The following is a 22,071-nucleotide window of genomic DNA, read 5'->3' as shown; positions in this document are numbered from 1 at the left end:
GAGATTATCCCGATCTCTCAGGTGTCTCCTACTCCCTGGATTTGGATGGTCACTTACAGCAGATTTCCAAAGCGCATCACCAAAAAAAAAAAACAAATGCTCCAAATCGTGTGATACAATTTCGACAAAGGATTTATTGAAGCTTAATGCTCAATCAGTAAAAAAAGACTCCACCGAGTCACAGACAAAAAACATGTTTAAAAACAGCAGACTGCTAGCAGAGAAAAAAACTCCTCGATAAGAGTTTAAAATGCGATCGCACATGCGCAAGAAGTGTGGGCGTGGCTACCCGACGATCGTTTCGTCAAAGGTTGTGACGTCATCAGGGGTATATTTACAAGTGTAAGGCTGACCGCAGGTCAGCCTGTATTTATATGAGGAGTCAGGCTGCATAAAGCCTGCCCTCCTTTGCCTGCTCCCTTGTGGTCGTAGGCTTGCGTGTGAGCCGACACAGAATTTCCGGGTTAGGACAGGTCACGTCGTCACTTCCAGTTTCAGCTACAGAGCAGCAGTGCGGTCGGCTGTAGGATCTCGCCGGTTATCTCTCCTGGTGGTCGCAGTTTGGGTAGATGGAGGCGGGTGGCATCTACGGAGGACCCGCATCGGATGTCACCCGTCCGGCTAGGGGGGGGTCAGCCTGTTCGCAGAGGGGCATGGGGGGGCGTCCTGGGGGTTATTTTCAGGCTTTTACTGCCCCCAATCCTACTCCCCAATTTGCAACCTGCTACAAGAGCTCCATTACAAGATCATCAGCATCTTTGCCTGTCAGTGGGCACTTTGCATCCATCACACAGCCCAATCGCTCCCCCTCATGCTGTAAGGCTGTGGATGGGGGTGTCTGTGGTAGTACAGTTGGCAGACATGGCGGCCTGCATTGTGCTGCCATTTCACCTGCATGGGGCCACGCTGCTAGTGCCCTGCTACCCCGTGCTACACACACACATAAAGTATGGGTTTTCAGGGGTTAATTCAGGCTGCGGAGATGACATGACACTTGCTCGTCGCCTGCCATCTCATTATATTCTGTGCAGGTTCTTGGGGGCTGCATGGTTCTAGAACATTTCTTATGCAATTTATGTTCTCATGCAAGTTACGGTTCCCATGCAATTTTTCGCTTCTCATGCCTTCTCACGTTTCCCATGTTTCTCACGTTTCATGTCATATGCCTTTTCATTTCATTGCCCTTCGTTCGCTGCATTTCCGTTAGCTAGTGCTCACATCCAGGATCTGTCACGTCTACAGATCAATATGGGCTGAGGTTTCGTTTTTAATTGATTGTCGTCCCACAATCTTCTCACCTGTAGTCCATACATCATACGTGCACGTTCACCATTACACAGGGGCGTTGCTAGGTGGCAAAAGGACCAGGGGCTTCAACCCGAAGTCCAAGGCCAGAAACGGGGGGGGGGGGGGGGGGGTGTTGTACGCGCAGCAGTTTTTTTGGGCTGGGCCGTGACACTGACGGTAGTGACCTACATACACTAACCTACCTGACCTACCTACACTGACGGTAGTGGCCTACCTACCTGACCTACCTACACTGACGGTAGTGACCTACCTACCCTAACCTACCTGACCTACTGACACTGACGGTGGTGACCTACCTACACTCACCTGCCTGACCTACATACACTGGATATTTACATACACTGACCTACATACACTAATGGTAGTGAATTACCTACACTGACTTGCCTGACCTACCTACACTGTCTGACCTACACATACACTGACATTTACATACACTGATCTACCTACACTGACATTAACATACACTGATCTACCTACACTGACATTTACATACACTGATTTACCTACACTGACATTTACCTACACTGACCTACCTACATTGACCTGCCTGACCCACATAACCTGTATGACCTACCTCAGCCGTGGTGTGCGGTGTTACAGCAGCCAGGCAGCCAGTCCGCAGAGGAAGAGGAGAAGAGGAGAGCGGCTCGCCCAATCAGGGATGTGGCGCGACAGCCGCTTTGTAATTCCTGCCTTCTGGAGCCAACAGCGCCTATGATGGACGTCCCGCGGTCCCGGCATTGGACCAGTGGGACGTCCATCATAGACATGCAGGCTCCAGAAGGCGGGACCTGCTATGGCACTCGGCGGTGCTCGGGATCAGATTAGTCCCAGTGCTTGCCGCAGCGCTCGGGGCTAACAATGGAGACCCTGCAGAGCTGTGACTCGGGGCTTTAGGGGGTCACATTCGGGGCTTCAGCCCCCCCTAGCCACCCCCTCCCGACGCCCCTACCATTACACCTTTACTACTACCCACTACAGTCTGTGGGTACCTTAGTCCTGAGTGTTCGTTTTTAATTTCCTGTCTTGGCGCTGCAGGTTGCTCGGGCTCGCTTACTGCATTCAGTAGGGTGGTGTTGTCATTACGTTCACTTTCATGTACTGTTGGTCTCGTCATTTCAGCACCCACATCCTCATACTTGTCAGGTACCGGGGTGTTGTTATGTCATGGGCTGGTCGTTTGTTATATTCTCTGGTCATTTTCACACATCTGGGTTGTCTATGTTCTTCCACTGTAGGTTACCCACCATGCCTATGGGTTTAACAGATTGAGGTGATAGTTTTTAATTAGCTTGTTCGGTGGCAAGTCTCTTCATCTGTTCTTACGCTGCTTACATATTTCGTACAAACTCGCGTTTCTCATGCAATTCAGTTTCTCATGCAATTTTTTTTTTTGTTTCTATGCCAACTCATGTTTTCATGTTTCTTTCGGTTCCCAGGGTTTCTCGCATTTTCCCCAGGGTTCTTATGTTTTCCCGTGTTACGCTCGTTTCTCATGTTTCTCACGTTGTTCATCGATTCACGTTCTCGTGCAACCTGCGTTTCTTATGCAGTTTGCGTTTTTCTTGCAGTCTCGGTTCTTATGCTGGCTCACGTTTTCGTCAGCTCGCGCTACTTATGTTTCTCGTTCAGTCACGTTCCTTCATGCAGCTTACATTCCTGTCACAGGTTTCTCAGTCTGCTCACGTTTCTCTCGCAGTGTATGTTCCTGACCCAGTTGTGTGTCATTTCCACACTACCTTTAATTTCCTAGCTACATCTGGCCAGGAGTTGCACAATAGCATAGAACTATTGGTAAGTCAGCCTATTGCAGCTCCAGCAGCTTCTACTGGCTCAGGGGCTTGGAGTCTGGAACCCTCTCGGTGCCTAGGCCGGTACCAGTAGGTCCAGGTCTAAGACGCAGAGGCCCGCATCAAGCCTTCTCTTCGGTTTCCAGCATTTGTGATGGATTGTGTTTCTATTTGGCTGACGCAGCCTATTGCAGGTCCAGCAGCTTCTACTGGCTCAGGGGCTTGGAGTCTGGAACCCTCTCGGTGCCTAGGCCGGTACCAGTAGGTCCAGGTCTAAGACGCAGAGGCCCGCATCAAGCCTTCTCTTCGGTTTCCAGCATTTGTGATGGATTGTGTTTCTATTTGGCTGACGCAGCAGCCTTGATCGATAAGTCTTTATTTTGAATACCAGGAAAGCTCATTACACTGCTTGGGATGTTTTCCAGGCTTTCCGGTCAAGGTTTCCTTTTCCTGACAGTTAACATCCAGTTCCTATTTGCTTTTCTGTTTTAGTTTTTTTGCCTCTTTCAACTCCTATCGGCCCACAGCACTATCGGGGCGTATATGGCTGAGACTCAGCATTTCATGTTGTTGGAAGACCCCGATAGGCCTTTCTTTATTTTCTGCGCACTCTATTTAAGCCATCCTCAGGGATCCAGAAGAGTAGCCCTCCTGCTGTGCTCAGCAAACTTCCCATCGTGGGACATATTTTTTCGTGACATATCTGACACGCTCTCAAGGTCTCCTTTTTTGCGTCGGTAACCACCTCGGTGCTCAAGGCAGCGCTATAGCTGGCCTTTTGGGGTTCCTGAGGCCAGGGGAGTTGCGCTTCTGGTCCAGGGTCTCGCTTACTTTTGGTCAATCAACTGGTTTGGCACCCCGGCCTTTTCCGGTTACATCTACATATTAGCAAGACGCAGAAATCGGGAGGCGGCGCTGTCATCAGGTTCTTGGAGCCTGGCAAGGCGTGGTGCCCGGTGTTGGTTTTAAACCAGCTCATCAGTGCTACATCTGATAAACCCAGGGATGGTTATCTGTTGCCTTTTTCCTAGCGCTGCCTTCTCCGCAGCTCAATGCATATTTCATTGCCGTCCCCTTTTGGCCAATCAGGGTCTGGACCCTAAAGCATACTTTGGCTATTCATCCAGGATAGGAGCGGCTTCTGTGACTTTGCGCCAGGGGGCCCCCCGGCCCTTATCATTTGGGTAGGTGGAGGTCGTCTTGTTTCACTGGGTATGTCCCAGAGCCACTGTCATAAGCATTGCCAATTGGCAGATTTACGCTAATTCAGTGTGTAATAAATCTGGTTGTTAAGCTTTCACCCTACTGTGTTTATTTTTGCCCCCTTTTAGGCACACTGACCACGTGACCCCGGCACACCTCAGGTCAATGTTCTCTGTTGCTCTTTGTTCCTTTCCTATACTATCCGCAAATTGACTCCAAGTACAAGTGCAAGGCTGACCGCAGGTCGGTCTGTATTTGTAGGAGGAGTCGGGCTGCATAAAGCCTGCCCTCTTCTGCACATTTATCGTCTGGTGTAATTCACTGCAAGCCGGGTCCCACACCGACCATCATCTCTTCTTGTGTTATCAGGGGACCGGCTGCAAGAACCACCAAGAGATGGACCTGTTTGGCTCCTTCTCAAAGGACCCATTCACACTGATCCATTTTGGGAGTGGAGAGGAGAAGGACTCATTCACACTGATGCATTGTGGGGAGCAGAGAGGAGAAGGACCAATTCACATTGATGTGTTTTGGGAAAGGAGAAGGACCCATTCACACTGATGAGTTTTGGGAGAAAAGGATCCATTCACATTGATGCGTTTTGGGAGCAGAGAGGAGAAGGACCCATTCACACAGATGCATTTTGGGAGAGAAAGATCCATTCACACTGATGCATTTTGGGAGCAGAGAGGAGTAGGGCCTATTCACACTGATGCATTGTGGGAGAGCAGAGGAGAAGGACCCATTATCATTGTGTTTTGGGAATGGAGAAGGACCCATTCACACTGATGCGTTTGGGAGCAGAGAGGAGAAGGACCCATTCACGCTGATGCATTGTGGGAGAGGAGAGGAGGAGGGCCCATTCACACTTATGCATTTTGGGAGAGAAGGATCCATTCACGCTGATGCGTTTTGGGAGCAGAGAGGAGAAGGACCCATTCACACTGATGCATTGTGGGAGAGGAGGAGGGACCATTCACACTGATGCGTTTTGAGAAAGGGGAAGAAGCCATTCACGCTGATGCATTGTGGGAGAGAAGAAGAGAACTGCTCATTCACACTGATGCATTTTGGGATAGGAGAAGAGAGGAGAAGGACCCGTTCAGATTCATGTGTTGTGGTGATGTATGGGAGAGGGGCCCATTCACTTTGATGCATTGTGGGATAGGAGGACCCCTGTTAATGTTCATGGGGGAGAGGGAGAGGAGGCCATTCACAGATTGATGCATTGTGGAACCCTTCAGGTCTGGTATGGATTTGGAGGGGACACCCCCATGCCAACTTTTATTTTTTTTAAGTGGCGTGGGGTATTTACCAGGCCCTTATTTGAGCATGCAGCCCAGCAGGTCAGGAAAGGGAGGGGACGAGTGAGTGCCCCCCCCCGAACCATATCCGCAAGCATGCCCTCAACAGGGGGTGTGCTTTGGGGGAGGGGGGCACTGCCCATGTTGGGGACAAGGGCCTCTTTTTAAAAACCTAAAACCTTAGGTGGTGGTTGTGGGCAGGGAGCTTACTAGAATCTGGAGGCCCCTTATAACAAAGGGGGCCTCCAGATTCTGCCCACCCCCATGTGAATGAATACCCATTCACCAAAAAAAGAAGTGTAGTTTTACAAAACACAAGAGATGATTTTTGACAAGTCCTTTATTAAAAATTGTGTCTTCTTCCTCCGGTGTTTCTTCTTCCTCTTCTCTCTCTTGTGGATCCTTCTTCCTCCGGTGTTTGTTCTCCCTCTAATCTCTCCGATGGTTTCTTCTTCCTCCGGTCTTCTCCCTCTTCGTCCGCCTCCCGCTGTCTGCCATTTCTTATATAGTGACGTCACCCAGAGACCCCCGCCTCTTGTGCCGCCACGTGATGTGAAGGGCCTGGTATGGACCTGGGGGTGGGGACCCCATGCTGTGTTTTTTTTTTTTTCCACTATTTTATTTATTTTTATTTTTTATGGAAATTCTTTTTTTTTTTTCTACATTCAGCTGTCAGTATGGAGCCCCGCTGACAGCTGATGACTCATCGGTTGTTAAGGAAGCGATGGCTGGCCTGCCCGGCCTGCTCCTTAGCAACCAGCTATATACAGTGTGCTCCATGCTCGACTATTGCACTGGCTGCTCTTTAGTTGTGCATTCCCCGCATGACCTGTGTCCTCAGCCGGCTCCCCAGAGTACCCCTCTCCTGCTCCATGCATTGCCGCTCAGTCCGATGTCTGTTCTCCCCAGCCAGAGTCCCGCCTCCCCCGAGTCCGGCCCACACTGCACTGCATACTTCTCCCGGGTAAACAAACTTTAAGCACACAGATGCAGTGCAGCCCTATGAGAGCTCCCCGGAGGACACTGCAGGCTTGTCTGCCAGCCCTCCTCCTCCCCCGTCATACACAGATGATGAAAGGTCTTTCTGGGAGATATGCTGATCACCCGTCCAGCACACTGGATGGAGCCCAGGCCAACATGGATGAGTGCGCGGCCTGCAGCTTGGTCATGGTGAGTGAGAGGACCCCATCCCCCACACACCATTACTTACCCCCTCCATTTCCCCCTGGAGACAGGGACCCCTTCTCATGTGGGGACAGGGACCCCCACCTCCCCTGGGGACACGGACCCCTTCTCACCTGGGGGCGGTAACTTCATTTGCCCTGGAGAAAAGGACCTCATCTCTTCTGGGGACGGGGACCCAATCCTGCTTAGGGACAGTCCCCCAATGGGGCACCTAAAAAAAATAAATAATAATAAATAAAAACTACTGATGCCAGTGGTGGAACTACAGGGCTCACAAAGGTCATACCTGTGACCACGCCCTGGAGTTCCACCGCCGGACTCGGGGGGAAGGGCCCTGGCTGGGGTTCAGGGGGGCCCTTCATGGTTTCTTGCATCTGGGGCCCTGAAGGTTCTAGTTACGCCACTGGTTGGAGCGACTATTTTGCAGATGGAAGAAATACAAAAATAACCATCACTCGCCCCCGGGCTGAAACTCCATGCAAGCTTTCTCCTCATGGGGTGAGGATGGTCATGAGAAAAGTGAGGGATCAGCCCAGAACTAGACGAGAGGAGCTTGTGAATGATCTCAAGACAGTTGGGACCACAGTCACCAAACAAACCATTGGTAACACAATACTCTGCCATGAATTGAAATCCTGCAGTGCCTGCGAGGTCCCCCTCCTCAAGAAGGCCCATGTACAGGACTGTCTGAAGTCTGCTAATGAGCATCTAAATGATTCAGAGAAGGATTGGGAGAAAGTGCTGTGGTCAGATGAGACCAAAATGTAATTAAAGTGGAGTTCCACCCGGTTCTGTGTTTATTAAAAGTCAGCCGCTACAAAAAGTTGGGCTAACTTTACTGTTTCATATTTTTTTTTTTTTTGATTCAGTGAAGTGTATTTTTCCAAAAAAATTGGTTTTGAAAGACCATTGCGCAAATACAGTGCGACATAAAATATTACAACGATTCTCTAGGGCAGCCTTTCTCAATCCTTTCAACACAAAGGACAACCCTTGAAATATCTTTCCGGTCTCAGGGGAACCCCTACTAAAAATGATGACATCTACAACTCATGATACATCAGTGTGATGGTCATTGGGAAGAATTACCTCCTTACAAATAGCTAAAAAGATCAATGGTGTCAGTGGGAACTTATCCGAGAGGAAGAAATTGCTGATTGCTCAAGGAACCCCTACAACCTCTGGAAGAACCCTAAAGTTCCACAGAACCCTGGTTGAGAAACCCTGCTCTAGGGTCTCTGCTAAAAATAAAAATAAAATTAAAAAAGTGTATGTGTGTGTGTGTATATATATATATATATATATATAGTTTTGTATGTATGTTTGGGAGTTTTAAGTAATTTTCTAGCAAAAAAATACAGATTTTAAACAAATGTCAGAAATGGGCTAGGTCTTGAGGTGGTTACATAGTAGGTGAGGTTTAAAAAAGTCCAACCTATGTGTGTGATTATATGTCAGTATTACATTGTATATCCCTGTATGTTGTGGTCGTTCAGGTGCTTATCTAATCGTTTCTTGAAACTATCGATGCCCCCCCCCGCTGAGACCACCGCCTGTGGAAGGGAATTCCACATCCTTGTCACTCTTAGCCCTTGTACACACGGACGGACATTCCGACAACAAAATCTGGCGGATTTTGTCGGAAACTTGAGTTGCATACACACGGTCGGACAAAGTTGTTGGAAAATCCGATCGTAACGTGATGACGTTATTTCATTTCGACGGGACTACGTTCAGGCCAGTAGCCAATAGCTTTGGTCTAGGAATTTGATCTGAGCATGCGTGGCATTTTTTCCGATCGGAATTCTCTAAAAACGATTGGACAAAGTCCGATCGGATCATGTTGTCGGAAAGTTTTATAGCCCAGCTCTAAAACTTGGCCCATCAGATATTCCGACGGAAACAGTCCGATGGAGCCCACACACAGTCAGATTATCCGACAACATGGTCCGATCGGACATTGTCCATCGGAATATCCGACTGTGTGTACAGGGGCTTACAGTACAGAACCCTCTATGCATTTTAAGGTTAAACCTCTTTTCTTCTTATTTTTAGTAAGTGGTCACGAGTCTTGTTAAACTGCCAAAAAGTTTTCTCCCTATTGTGGGGTCACCAGTCCGGTATTTATATAATGAAATCATATCCCCTCTCAGGTGTCTCTTCTCCAGAGAGAATAAGTTCAGAGCTCACAACCTTTCCTCACAACTAATATCCTCCAGTCCGTCCCTTTATTAGCTTTGTTGCCCTTCTTTGTACTCGCTCCATTTCCAGTACATCCTTCCTGAGGACTGGTGCCCAGAACTGGACAATATACTCCAGGTGCGACCGGACCAGAGTCTTGTAGAGCGGGAGAATTATCGTTTTATCTCTGGAGTTGATCCCCTTTTTAATGCCAAAATTCTGTTTGCTTTGTTAGCAGCAGCTTGGCATTGCTGAGCCTATCATCTACTAGGACCCCCAGATCCTTTTCCATCCTAGATCCCCCCAGAGGTTCTCCCCCCAGTGTATAGATTCCATTACTATTTCTGCCACCCAAATGCATTATTTTACATTTTTCTACATTGAACCCCATTTCTCATGTAGTTGCCCCTCCCCCCATTCATTTGTTCAGATCTTCTTGCAAGGTTTCCACATCCTGCAGAGAAGTTATTGCCCTGCTTAGCTTAGTATCGTCCGCAAATACAGAGATTGAACTGTTTCCCCCATCCCCATCCTCCAGGTCATTTATGAACAAATTAAATAGGATTGGTCCCAGCACAGAACCCTGGGGGGCCCCACTACCCACCCGACCATTCCGAGTACTCCCCATTTATCACCACCCTCTGAACTCTTCCTTGTAGCCAGTTTTCAATCCATGTACTCACCCTATGGTCCATGCCAACTGATCTTATGTTGTACAATAAAGTTTTATGGGGAACTGAGTCAAATGCTTTTGCAAAATCCAGATACACCATGTCTACGGGCCTTCCTTCATCTAGATGGCAACTCACCTCCTCATAAAAGGTTAATAGATTGGTTTGGCAAGAATGATTGTTCATGAATCCATACTGATTACTGCTAATGATACCATTCTCATTACTAAAATCTTGTATATAGTCCCTTATCATCCCCTCCAAGAGTTTACATACTATTGATGTTAGGCTAACTGGTCTGTAATTCCCAGGGATGTATTTTGGGCCCTTTTTAAATATTGGTGCTACATTGGTTTTTCTCCAATAAGCTGGTACCATTCCAGTCAGTAGAATGTCAGGTTAAGGATTTTAAATTTTTTTGGCTTTAAAGCGGAGGTTCACACAAAAATTGAACCTCCGCTTTTCGGACCCCCCCCCCCCCCCCCCCACGGTTTCACATTTGGCACCTTTCAGGGTGTCTAAGACAGGTATTTGACCCACTTCCGGGTTTAGACTTCCACGGGAGTCTATGCCTCTTCCTGTCCCGCCGCGCTGTCTGCTGGGACACACACGGGTCCCAGAGACAGCGCGGACTGTTCTCATTGCTCTGCGCGACTCGCGCATGCGCAGTAGGGAACCGGGAAGTGAAGACGCAAGGCTTCATTTCCTATTTCCCATACCGAAAATGGCGGCGATGGCAGCATCCGAGGAACGACATCACTGGACGCTGGGACAGGTGAGTGTCCTTATTTTAAAAGTTAGCAGCTGCAGTATTTGTAGCTGCTGACTTTTTAAAAAAAAAACACAAAAGAGAAAAGGGCCTTGCACAGTCACGAGGGCGACACTCCTGTATTCGATTATTATTGTCCAGTTTACTAGAAGACGATCAGTGATTATCTAATGATTACAGGATATCAATGACTTGTCCAGACACCCCAGGGAAGGATGGTGGGGGGAGGGGACATCCTGAGTGATTACCTGTCTTCTTCCTGGACCTATTCCATTCTGGTCATTTTGTTTCATGTGTTAATGTATGATACAAAACATGGCAAAATATTTATACAAATCTGCATAGCTATTCACCAAGCGAAACTGTATGTACTTCTGTGTAACCTATCCGGCATCCATGCATTGGATTATTCAAATTTTATTTTTTTTGTATAACGTTTGTGGCTTTTGTACAAATGAGACATAATCGAATGTTCTTAACCATTTGACCATCGGTAGATTTACCCCCCCCCTTCGTGTCCAGGCCATTTTTGCGATACAGCACTGCATTACTTTAACCGAGATTTGCGCGGTCGTGCCATGTTGTACCCAAATAAAATTGATCTTGTTTATTTCCCCACAAACAAAGCTGTCTTTTTGGTGGTATTTGATCACCTCTGCGGGTTTTTTTTTTTTTTTGCGCTATAGGGAGCGAGCATGCACCAGTCCCCCTGTAGTAAGTGGCTTGCTATGGGAGGGCACTGGTCGGGGGGGGGGGGGGGGTGCAGGAGCATCGGTGAGGGCCCCCGAGAAGAAGAGGATCCGGGCTGCTCTGTGCAAAACCATTACACAGAGCAGGTAAGCATAACATGTTTCTTTTATTTTTTTTAATCGTTTGTTTGCGATACAGCGCTGCGTTGCTTGAACGGACAATTGCGCGGTTATGCAACGTTGTACCCAAGCAAAATTGACGTCCTTTTTTTCCCACAAATAGAGCGTTCTTTTGGTGGCATTTGAGCACCTCTGCAGTTTTTATTTTTTGCGCTATAAACAAAAAAAAAAGCGTCAATTTTGAAAAAAAAAAGCTATATTTTTTACTAAAAATAAACATCCCAAGTGAATATCCCAAATTAAAAAAAAAAAAGTCTTCATCAGTTTAGGCCAATATATATTCTTCTACATATTTTTGGTAAAAATAAATAAAAAAAATTTTGGGAACCAGTGACACTAATATAGTGATCAGTGCTAAAAAAAAAAAAATGCTCACTGCACTAATGACACTGGCTGCGAAGGGGTTAACATCAGGGGCAATCAAAGGGTTAAATGATGCTTAACCACTTCCATACCGGGCACTTTCGCCCCTTTCTGCCCAGGACAATTTTGAGCTTTCAGCGATATCGCATTTTGAATGACAATTACGCGGTCATGCAACAATGTACCCAAACTACATTTTTATCATTTTCTACCCACAAATAGAGATTTCTTTTGGTGGTATTTGATCACCTCTGCAGTTTTTTTTTTTTTCAAAAACGTCAGTCTTTTTAAGTTTGTTTAGCAAAAAAAAAAGGTTTTTTTGTTTCTGTTAAAAATTTTTGTTTTCTTCTTCACTGACGAGTCAGTACTGATGGGCACTGATATGTAGAATTGATGGGCACTGATAGGCGGCACCGATATGCAGCACTGATTGGCACCTTTGGGTGGCACTGATAAGCGGCATGATGTGCACTGACAGGTGGCATTGATGGAAACTGACAGGGGACGCTGATAGGTGGCATTGATGGACACTAATAGATGGCACTGATTGGGCAGGTACTGTCAGGTATTAATGCTGGGCACTGATTGGCACTGTGATGGACACTGGCACTGTGGTGGGTTCTGATTGGCACTGTGATGAGCACTGGCAGACTTTATTATTGAGGCACTAATGGGCACTGATTTATTATCAGCACGGCCCCATCAGATGTGCTAATGTGCTGATTATCAGCAGAGACACCCCCCCCCCCCCCTCTGACAGGGAAAGCCGTCGATTGGCTCTCCCTGTCGGCACGAACTGAGGAATGCAGTTTACTGCCACTTCCTGGTTCTCGCGATGATCAGCTGTGATTGGACAATTCAGGAAGGCCACCGTCGTTGAGTTGTCGGAGAGGACCTGGACCTCTCTCCCCCTGATCCTGTCCTCGAACACTCCTAGAGCCTCTTTGACTGCTAGGAGCTCCCTGAAATTGGAGGAGGAGGCTCTCTGGAGCCAGTCCCATACACCCTGGGCCTGCAGTCCCTCTAGATGGGCCCCCCAACCCCAGGAGCTCGCATCGGTTGTCACCCTGACAGTTTGAAGCTGGGTCCAAAGGTGACCGGCCCTCAACCTCTGAGGGTTGAGTCACCAGCAAGGGACCTCTTTACCTTCCTGGGAATGGAAACCCGTCCATCTAACGACTCTTTTTCAATCCCAGGAGGAGAGTAGGAAATGTTGAAGGGTCCTGGGGTGGAGCTGGGCCCAAGACACCGCAGGAATACAGGACGTCATGAGTCCCAGGGTCCTCATAATCGACCTTCGGAAGGCTTCCTTCAATTCTATGATTAATGATACTGTGCATATCAGGGCTTCTACCTTCTCCTGGGGAAGTACCAGCCTCTACACAACTGAGTCTACCAGGAGACCTAGGTAGACCTTGGTCTGGGATGGAGTCAGTGAGGATTGCTCCTGACTGATCAAACCAAGGTGCTTATCACCTTCTCCAGATCGGAGAGTAGAGAATCTCTGGAAAGGTTTTAGACCGATAGGTCATCTAGATAGGGGATCAGTGTGATCCCCTGTAGGTGTAGGTAAGAGATAACCTCTGTGAGAATCTTCCTGAAGATTCTGAGGCTGGCTGCCAGTCCGAAGGGCAAAGGCCCGGTACTGCCAGTGCTGGTTACCTTGATCTGTGCGAATTGCAAAGAGTAGAAATAACTGATGCTTTGGGAAAATGGGGACGTGCAGATATGCATCGTTTAGGTCTATGGTGACCATAAAGACCTCCTTCAACAAGATGCTTCCTGACCATATACACCGACTCCATATGAAATTTCTTGTATCATAGGAATGTGTTTAGTCTTTTTAGATTTATAATCAAGCTGTATTCCCCGTCCACGTTGTCTTGCTGGTACTGGCAGGATGACCCCCTGGTCTGCCAACTGCCTGACACTCTAAGAGCCCTAAAGCTTTTGGCCGGTCCCTGGGTAGATGGGTTAGAAGAAAGGATTGGGGAGGTCTGGAAACAAATTCCAGTCTGTAGCCCTCTCTTATCCACTAAAGGATAAGAGGACTCTGAGATCTGTTCCCACTGTGTGATAAACTGTGAGAGCCTCCCCTCTACTCTGGTGCTGGCGTCACTTGGTATCCTTGTCTACAGGCTTTGCGCCTAAGAAAAGGAGACCTCCCTTTTGTTTGCCCCCACCGATGCCCCACTTTTTGTCTTCCTTGTGATTTCTAAAGCAGTTGTTGCCCGGGGGCCTCGAAATTTTTTTTCCTTTATTCCTTTTCTGTGGACCTGGATAGGGTTTGATCCAACCCTGTGCCAAATACAAGGAACCCTTTAAATGGTAAACCACACAACCCTGTTCTTAATGTGTGGTCCCCATCCCAGGTTTTAACCCATATGGCCTTGCTAGCCGAGTTTAGGAGGGCTGACTATTTTGCGGACGTATATACAGTTTCAACTGCTGCATCCGCAAGGTAGGCTACTGCCTTTCCAATATCTTCTAGGGAAATCTAAGAGTTCATTGGACTCGGAAGTATGCACAACATGGTCCATTAGCTTGTTTACCCATAAATCCGCATTTCTGGCTACATAGGCGGATGCCAGTGTTGGGCTCATGGCCGCAGCATTGGCCTCCCAGGCCCTGTGCAGAAGGGTCTTGGACCGGCGGTCCATCTGGTCCCGTATATTGCTGTTTGGACACCTGTACTAGAGATGCCTCAATTCTGGGCGTCTTAAAGAACTTCTCCTCCTCTTTGAAGCGGCACCTGCGTTTCCAAGTCTTACATTTTCTCTCCGGCTCCTTCTACTCCCTCAAGATAATATCCCTGATGGACTGGTGGATAGGCAGGACCTTGGACTGGGGTCTGACCAGGCATCTATACATCCTATCCAGGGTGGAAACCTGTGCTTGAATCTCCTCCGAAGCATATATTGCCCCCAGGAGCCCCTCCATATCATCTGCCAAAAAAAATGTGTCCACCTGGTCTGGAGTGCTCTTCCTCCTCCCCCTCCTCAGGGAGGCTCCGATTGGAGTCATCCTCCTTTTCTTCAGAATCCTGAGAGGTCGGGGGTCTTTTGGGGGGTTCAGTGCACGCGTATCTACCTCCCCATGTGTGGATGAACCCTCTTGAGAAACACTGGGTGCCTACACAGCATCCTGTTTTTTTTCCCTCCTGCCCCCTCTCTTGGAGATGGGAACGAACATCCCCATTTGATGCGAAGCAGAACTCCCGACCAGGGGAAAAGTTCTAACCGGAACAGCGAACCCCATTGAATTCTATGGGTGCTGAACAGGAAAAAAAAAAAAAAATCCAAAGTCCCCATTTTGAAGGCTTATATGCAAGTTATTGGCCACAATAAACGTACATATAAGAAGGTCTGGGTACTGCCCTGGGGGGGCATCAATGCAAAAAAAAAAAAAATTTTTAAAACAATGTTTTTTTTCCCCCAGGAGCAGTAAGTTTATTGATGGGAAAAAAAAAATCCCATTAAAATTGGCCCTGTGTGGGTTTTCACCCACACTTCCAAAGAGATGCCGGTAGGTGAATTGGATCCTGTCTACATTGGCCCTAGTGTGCATGTATGAATGCGAGTTAGGGACCTTAGATTGTAAGCTCCTTGAGAGCCCTTTCACACTGCCAGCACGGGGGCCATCAGATGCTGGCGAGGCGCTATTAACCCCCCCCACTAGCAGCTGAATAAAGGGTTAAAAAGTGCTTCTGCCAATCAATTTCAATGGGTAGGAGCGATGTATACACCGCTCCTAAAGTGCCTCGAAGAAGCTGCCTGCAGGACTTTTGACGTCCTGCCAGTGCACCGCTCCAGTGTGAAAGCACTCAGGCTTCCACATTGGGATTGCAGATAACTTTTAGGCACTATAGTGCCTCCAGTGTGAAAGGGGTCTTAGGGTAGGGACTGATGTGAATGTACATGTAAAATTGCAGCGTAAATGGACAGTGCTATCAGGGGTGGACTGATAACTCATGGGGCCCGCAGGCAATAGGAGATTATGGGGCCCACACAGTATACACATACATGTTTGTATTGGCTGAGAAGGTACTGGAGGGGTGGGGCAGCTATATTCTCAGGTTTTTTTTTTTTTTTTTACAAAAATGGATGTCGGTAAAGGACATTTCAGAAAAAAAAAAAAAAAAAAAAAAAAAAGCCCAATTTTTTTTTTTTTTTTAACGTACTGTCCCTGGTTTTACTGAGGCTGGCAACCCTGATGGGGGGGGGGGGGGGGCAATGGGCAGTCCGCCCCTGGGTGTTATACAAATACCTGAAATAAATAAACTTGTGGTTGGAATTGCAAGCATCCAACTATCGAGGGAAAAAACAAAAACACAAACCACACACACACACACACACTTTTCATAGTTTGTTATAAAACAGGTAATTTTTCTCCTGTGCTGAACAGTGTAGATGTCCCCTTCACACAAGACTGTTATCGGCTCTCCTCACGCTGTCAGCATGAAGAAAGGAATGCCAATAACTGGCTTGTCTTTACATAGTGATTGGACACAGCTGATCTTGTGGTAATGGGCAACCAGGATTGTCTACATACCCCGATCTATGACCAGCTGAGCCGCAAGGACACGGCAATCACAGAGCGCACGACCATGAGAAAACGTCCATAGGTGCTGCAGGCTTTTTTTGGCTATAGAATGGCCAGGATGAGGATAAAGGGTGCCTTGACTGAAAGAGTAGAGAAACATAGATAATGCAGAATAATCAGACTACTTTTTTTTGTAATATTTTATTATAAAAAGTAATGACAACAAAACGAGTGCAATATACGATATGGTTTTTGAGTAACACATCTATAACACAATTCTCATGGTGCTTATCAGATATTTGGTTCCAAACGTGCTCTTGAAATTAGTCACTCACAAATATTGGTGCCGGGGGTGGGGGGGAAGAGAAACACGACAAGACTAAGGAGTGATTGTGAAAAGTGGGAGATTTTTGATTGGGATGATAAAAATGTTGCCAGCTTTACCATTTTTTGTGTTGGGCCACCCCTGCATTAGGACAATAAAGTGTAGCTTGTTGGAAGTACGGAGCGCCATCCCAAAGCCCTCCTTGTAGGCACTCATTAAGTCTACCAATTAGAGCGCTTTGGAAAGTCGCCTCCCAGTTCCATAAGAAAAAAAAAAAAAAAAAAAATTACATCATAAAACATTTATTGAATAAAAACCAAACTTGGTTTGTATACTACACACTTTATATCGATTGCCTCATGAGGGCCCCCAGGAACCCCAGGGCCACAGCAAGGACGATGTATTTGGACTGGATACTGGAGGCCCCGCTGGCATTGCAGAGATCGGTGGAGCAGCAGGAAGTTTTGCCAGAGATAAAGAAGCTGAAGTCGACCGCCTGACAAGTGGCATTGCAGTTCTTGGTGATGACGTTATAGCCAGCTGAAAGAGAATAGGGAAAAAAACAACAAGTTAGATGTGGCCACTGGTGGGGGGGGGGGGGGGGGGGGGGGTGTCAGATATAATAGTTGACCATTTACAAGGATCTAACAGGCATGTATCGAGTAAAGAATGCCAAGTAAATGGAAGCAGGTGACCACACTCACAAGATGTGAAAAAAAAAATAAATAAATAAATAAATAAAAAAAAAAATAAACCACACACACACACACACACACACACACACACACTTTATAGTAAATCCATAAAATCCAAAATGCGCAGTTCACAGGTAAGGGCATTTATGGCCAAAAACGCATGAACATGTCAATGCGATCCCTTACCTGTTGAAAACATTCACAAAAAAAAAAAAAAAAAACACCCCAGTCCATTGAGGGCCGGTCACATTCACATTTTATGCAACCTGGATGCGGTTGAAACTGCACCCAATTCACATATATTTGAACTCGACCTAAAGGCCTGACTAGGGAACAGTGATGAACAGGTGTGCAAGGGGGTGGGGGGGGGGGGGGGGGATGAGGCACAGTGATGAACAGGAGTGCAGGGGGTAAAGAGGCACAGTGATGAACAGGAGTGCAAGGGGTAAAGAGGCACAGTGATGAACAGGTGTGCAAGGGGTAAAGAGGCACAGTGATGAACAGGTGTGCAAGGGGTAAAGAGGCACAGTGATGAACAGGTGTGCAAGGGGTAAAGAGGCACAGTGATGAACAGGTGTGCAAAGGGGGGGGGGGATGAGGCACAGTGATGAACAGGTGTGCAAGGGTAAGGAGCACAGTAATGAACAGGTGTTCGGGGGGAGGGAGAGGAGGCACAGCGATGAACAGGTGTGTAAGGGTCAACAGTGATGCAGCAAATTCGGGGAGAATCTGAGGTATGAAGGTGCCGGAATTGGGGTGATCTGAGGTTTTCCAAGACTTATTAGAAGTGGGGACATATCCAGGAAACCCAAGGCTTCTTAGACAGCCGGGGGGGAATTGGAGAGCACACACACGCACACACACACACACACACACTTAATTCTATAGTATCTGTGGCTAACCCTCTTTTTTTTTTTAAAGTACATAACAATTTGGGTTTCAATAACTATTGCAGTTCTAGGTATTTTGCTGGCAGAGCACACAACTAATATTGGTCCAATCAATCAGTTTAAAATTCTGCATAATGGAGGTTATAAACTTCTTACCAAATCCAGCGACTGTGGTCAGGCAGAAGCTCTGGCTGGCAGGGCAGGTAGTAACGGTCGTGCAGTTTGCATTGCTGGCCTGCGACTCACAGGTGTAGCATTTTAGTGAAACAGCTGGGGGGGGGAGAAAATAAATAAAATTAGAATCATTTCAAAATTATATTATTTTATTTGCAACTTTTGGATGCACCAATGACTACATCCCATTCAGTCATTGGAAGTCTCCCCATTCTGTACCCAGAAAAGCTGTGCCATCACATTTTTGAACCATGCGGTGGATTTACTGAAACTGGAGAGTGCAAAATCTGTGCAGCTGTGCATGGTAGCCAATCAGCTTCCAGGATTTATCCCCCCCCCCCCCCACCCCCGTTCACTTTGGCACAATTTGACAGGTCAAAGCAGAGCCTATTACAGGCAATAGGAGCATCCCAAATCGGTGCAACGCCAACTTTGCAGCACCGCACTGATTTCCAAAAGTAGTTCCTGCAGTACTTTTGGTGACTTCGGGGTGCTATTTTAATAGACATCTGTACATGAACCCCCACAGATGTCTTCAAGTCACCCCCAAAGTCAGACCGAAATGCGCAGGGCTGGACTGGGACAGAAATTTGGCCCTGGACTTCATCCAGACCGGCCCACTTTAATTTTGAGTGGCCCATCACCAGCCCCCCTACATCAGAGTGGCCCATCACCAGCCCCCTTACATCAGAGTGGCCCATCACCAGCCCCCTTAGGCTGGGTTCACACCGCTGCGGGTGAGAGATCCGGATGTGATTCGCACTGCACTGCAGTGCAAATCACATCCGATCTGTCTGTGCGATGCGAGTTCAGCCATACAGATAGTATACAGATAGTATGGCTGAATTTGCATCGCACTCGCCGCAAACTCGCACAGGACCCTTTTTTTTGGTCCGCAGCAGAATCCAATCGCATGGGTGTTCACACCATGCGATCCGATTCCTGTCCGAGTTTGCAGATCGCACTGTGATATGCGGACTGGTCTGGGGGTGTCATTAAGATTTCATTTGACACTCCCAGCAGTCCGCATAGGGCAGTGTGAACTGCCCGGCGGGAGGCATGCGATGCGGGAAAATGCAGCGGATTCGCGGCGTTCCCGCATCGCTATGGTGTGAACCCAACCTTACAACAGAGTGGCCCATCACCAGCCCCCTTACATCAGAGTGGCCCACTGGGAAACTTCCAGTAGTCCCAATGGCCAGTACATGCCTGAAAATGCGGCTTTGAAATCATGCGAGTTCAGTGGGGGGGGCTATTGTCAAAGCTTCATTGAAAAAGGTGAAGTTAGAAGCCGATTGGCTACCATGCACAGCTGCCCCAGATTTTGCCACTCTCCAGTATTTAGTAATCAAACTCCATTCCCCCCCCCCCCCCCCCCCCACCAAGTCTAATAACTGCCTGTCCACCCAACAACTCCACCCTCCAAAAATTCCACTCCCTGTGTGGCAGATATTTCCACTGTTTAGCATTCAGGTTATGCAATTTCCTTAATGAATGCTTCTTCTGGTAGGGAGGTCTACAAAGCAGACAAAAACCCTGCAAGGCTCAAATGCTTCCTGGTTATACAAAACTAATTACAAACACTACATCAGCCCGTCCCAACACAGGAGGAACCCTTGAAATTTCTTGATCTCGGGGGAACTCCTGCTAAAAGGGACTATATCTACAACTCATAATACAGTGTGATGGTCAGTGAGAAGAATGCCCTTGGGAGGAATTTACACCCTAATGCCACGATCGGACTTTGACAGACTAGGTCCAACAGTCTTTCCAACGAACGGACGTGCCCACACACGATCAATACAAAAGTCTGCTGGTTTTGAACGCGGTGACGTACAGCACATATGACGGGGGCTATAAAAAAAAAAAAAAGGAAGTTCAAGCCCCAGTACACCACGCTTTGGGCTCCTTCTGCTAATCTCGTGTTAGTAGAAGTTTGCTTAGAGACGATTCACACTTTTCAGACTTCAGCTTATTTTGATCGTTTTCTGCGGTTCAGTTTGTGCTTGTCAGGTTTATATCTGGTTTTGGTGCGTGTTGGTCAGTTCGCACCGGTATATCAGGCCGTTTTGGTCGCTCGTTCTGTTCTTCAGGTCGCTCTTCACAGGCCTCGCTGTTCTTCAGTGCGTCCGGTTAAGTTGGTTTGTTTGACCAGCCAACCGTTTTGAAGCCATGTTTCGTGAACGTACTCATTCTCGAGTTTGTGCTGTGTGGGGGCTTCGTGTTTGGGGTTAATACTTTGACCTGAGCCCAATCCATGAACAGGAGGAGGAGGAGTTCCGGGACTAAGAACTGGCTGCGCCAGCGTGACCAATTCTCGCATATGCTTTTGCTTCGTGAGTCCAGGAGAATAATCCTGAGGATTTCCGGAATTTCTCTCAGGGATGACAGACCGTCTGCTGGCTTTGCTGAGCCCTTATATCAGCAGGCAGGATACCTGCATGCGGCAAGCCATCACTCCGGAGCAGAGGCTAGTTGCCTCATTGCGAGGACCTTACGTTCACGAAGGGCATCTCCACCCAGGCTCTGGGGATCATTATCCCAGAGACCAGTTCTGCCATTATTCAGGTCCTGCAGAAGCACTATTAAAAAGGCAAGTTTCATCCTTTAACATTACATTATATGTATTTTCTAAATAGGTTCTTTAAACTAGTGTATTGTTGATTTACTTACCTTTTCCTTAGATTTCCCTTCTAAATGTTCCCCCCCCCTTTGTCTGAATTTCTCACTTCCTGTTTCTACTCAGTAAACTTCACACCATCATCCGAGCGGTGTTTAGTCAGCCAGAACAGCTTAACGAGGAGGAACAAGAAGTGTGAAATTCAGATAAAAAAAAAATATTCGAAGGGAAATCGAAGGAAAAGGTAAGCGAACCAACAATGCACTAGCTTAAAGGAACCCATTTAGAAAATAAAAAAACAAACCTTTACAACCCCTTTAATGTTTGCTAATGTCTTGTATTAATTTCATCATTACCATGATTGGAATATGCTGTGAATGTCCCCTTTTTATCTTCATGCATGCATTTTTTTTCCCCCATACTTCTTTTGTGGCCTACAGGCATATTTGCCTTCACTAACCTCCCCAGCATGCAACCCTGGGCCCATATACACCTATAGCCTAGTCCTTTAACAATGAATATGTCAGCTCCCATTGTACCGCTTTCCCCGAACCACCCCCTCAAATGTCTTCAAGTGTAATGTGTGGTCTTAAAATCATTTAGAACCACCCCCCCCGTTGTGTGTGTTTGTATATTGGGATAAAGGTAATACTGCGAGTTTGGACTGACATTAGTGTTTTTGTCTTGTGTATTGTCTTTCATAAAAAAAAAAAAATGAATCCCTTTGAGGAGGAATTTAGGAGTCATTTTATTGACCTATATGAAGCTAACTGAAACCTGTGGGAGGTCAAGCACTCCTTGCATTTCAATAAACAAGCAAGGAAGGCAACACTTGGGACACTTCTGGAAGTTTGTGAAGAGTCGAGTCCCCCAGGCAGACATTACGTTTGCGGACACTAAAATTGGGACCTTGCTTAATATGTATGGGCGGGAACACAACAAGATACACAAAGTCCCTCAAGTCAGGAGTAGCAGCAGATCAGGTTTATGTCCCCAAGCTGTGGTAGTACAACAAACTCAGTTTTCTCGATGACCAGACGGAAGCGAGGCAATCGCTTTCGACCCTTCCCTCCACCCCAGCTGAGGCTTCCCAGGGAGAACCGGGCCCTTCCATCCTTGAAGTGGATGCGCCCAGCTGGAGCCAGGTATATTATTTTTTTGGGGAAATATTGATTGTCC

The 22,071-nt window shown here is 47.3% G+C and overlaps 1 protein-coding gene across 1 annotated transcript in view; it reads right to left on the bottom strand.

Annotated features, from left to right (window-relative positions):
- Nucleotides 1-16,799: 16,799 nt before the first annotated feature.
- LOC143995813 (lymphocyte antigen 6E-like) overlaps nucleotides 16,800-22,071 on the bottom strand; it is a 7,414-nt gene continuing 2,142 nt past the window's right edge. Inside the window, exons 2-3 of the mRNA XM_077490526.1 lie at nucleotides 18,255-18,368; nucleotides 16,800-17,053 (exon numbers count right to left, since the gene is read on the bottom strand). Coding sequence (XP_077346652.1) covers nucleotides 16,857-17,053; nucleotides 18,255-18,368 — 311 coding nt within the window. The 3' untranslated portion in view covers nucleotides 16,800-16,856. The remainder of the gene's footprint in view (nucleotides 17,054-18,254; nucleotides 18,369-22,071) is intronic.

Source organism: Lithobates pipiens, unplaced genomic scaffold (genome assembly GCF_037356315.1).
Source record: "Lithobates pipiens isolate NorthernLeopardFrog02 unplaced genomic scaffold, aLitPip1_a1.2 Scaffold_19, whole genome shotgun sequence".
NCBI classification, from domain to species: Eukaryota; Metazoa; Chordata; class Amphibia; order Anura; family Ranidae; genus Lithobates; species Lithobates pipiens.
The sequence above is the reverse complement of the archived record's forward strand: the minus strand, read 5'-3'. Positions and strand labels throughout refer to the sequence as shown.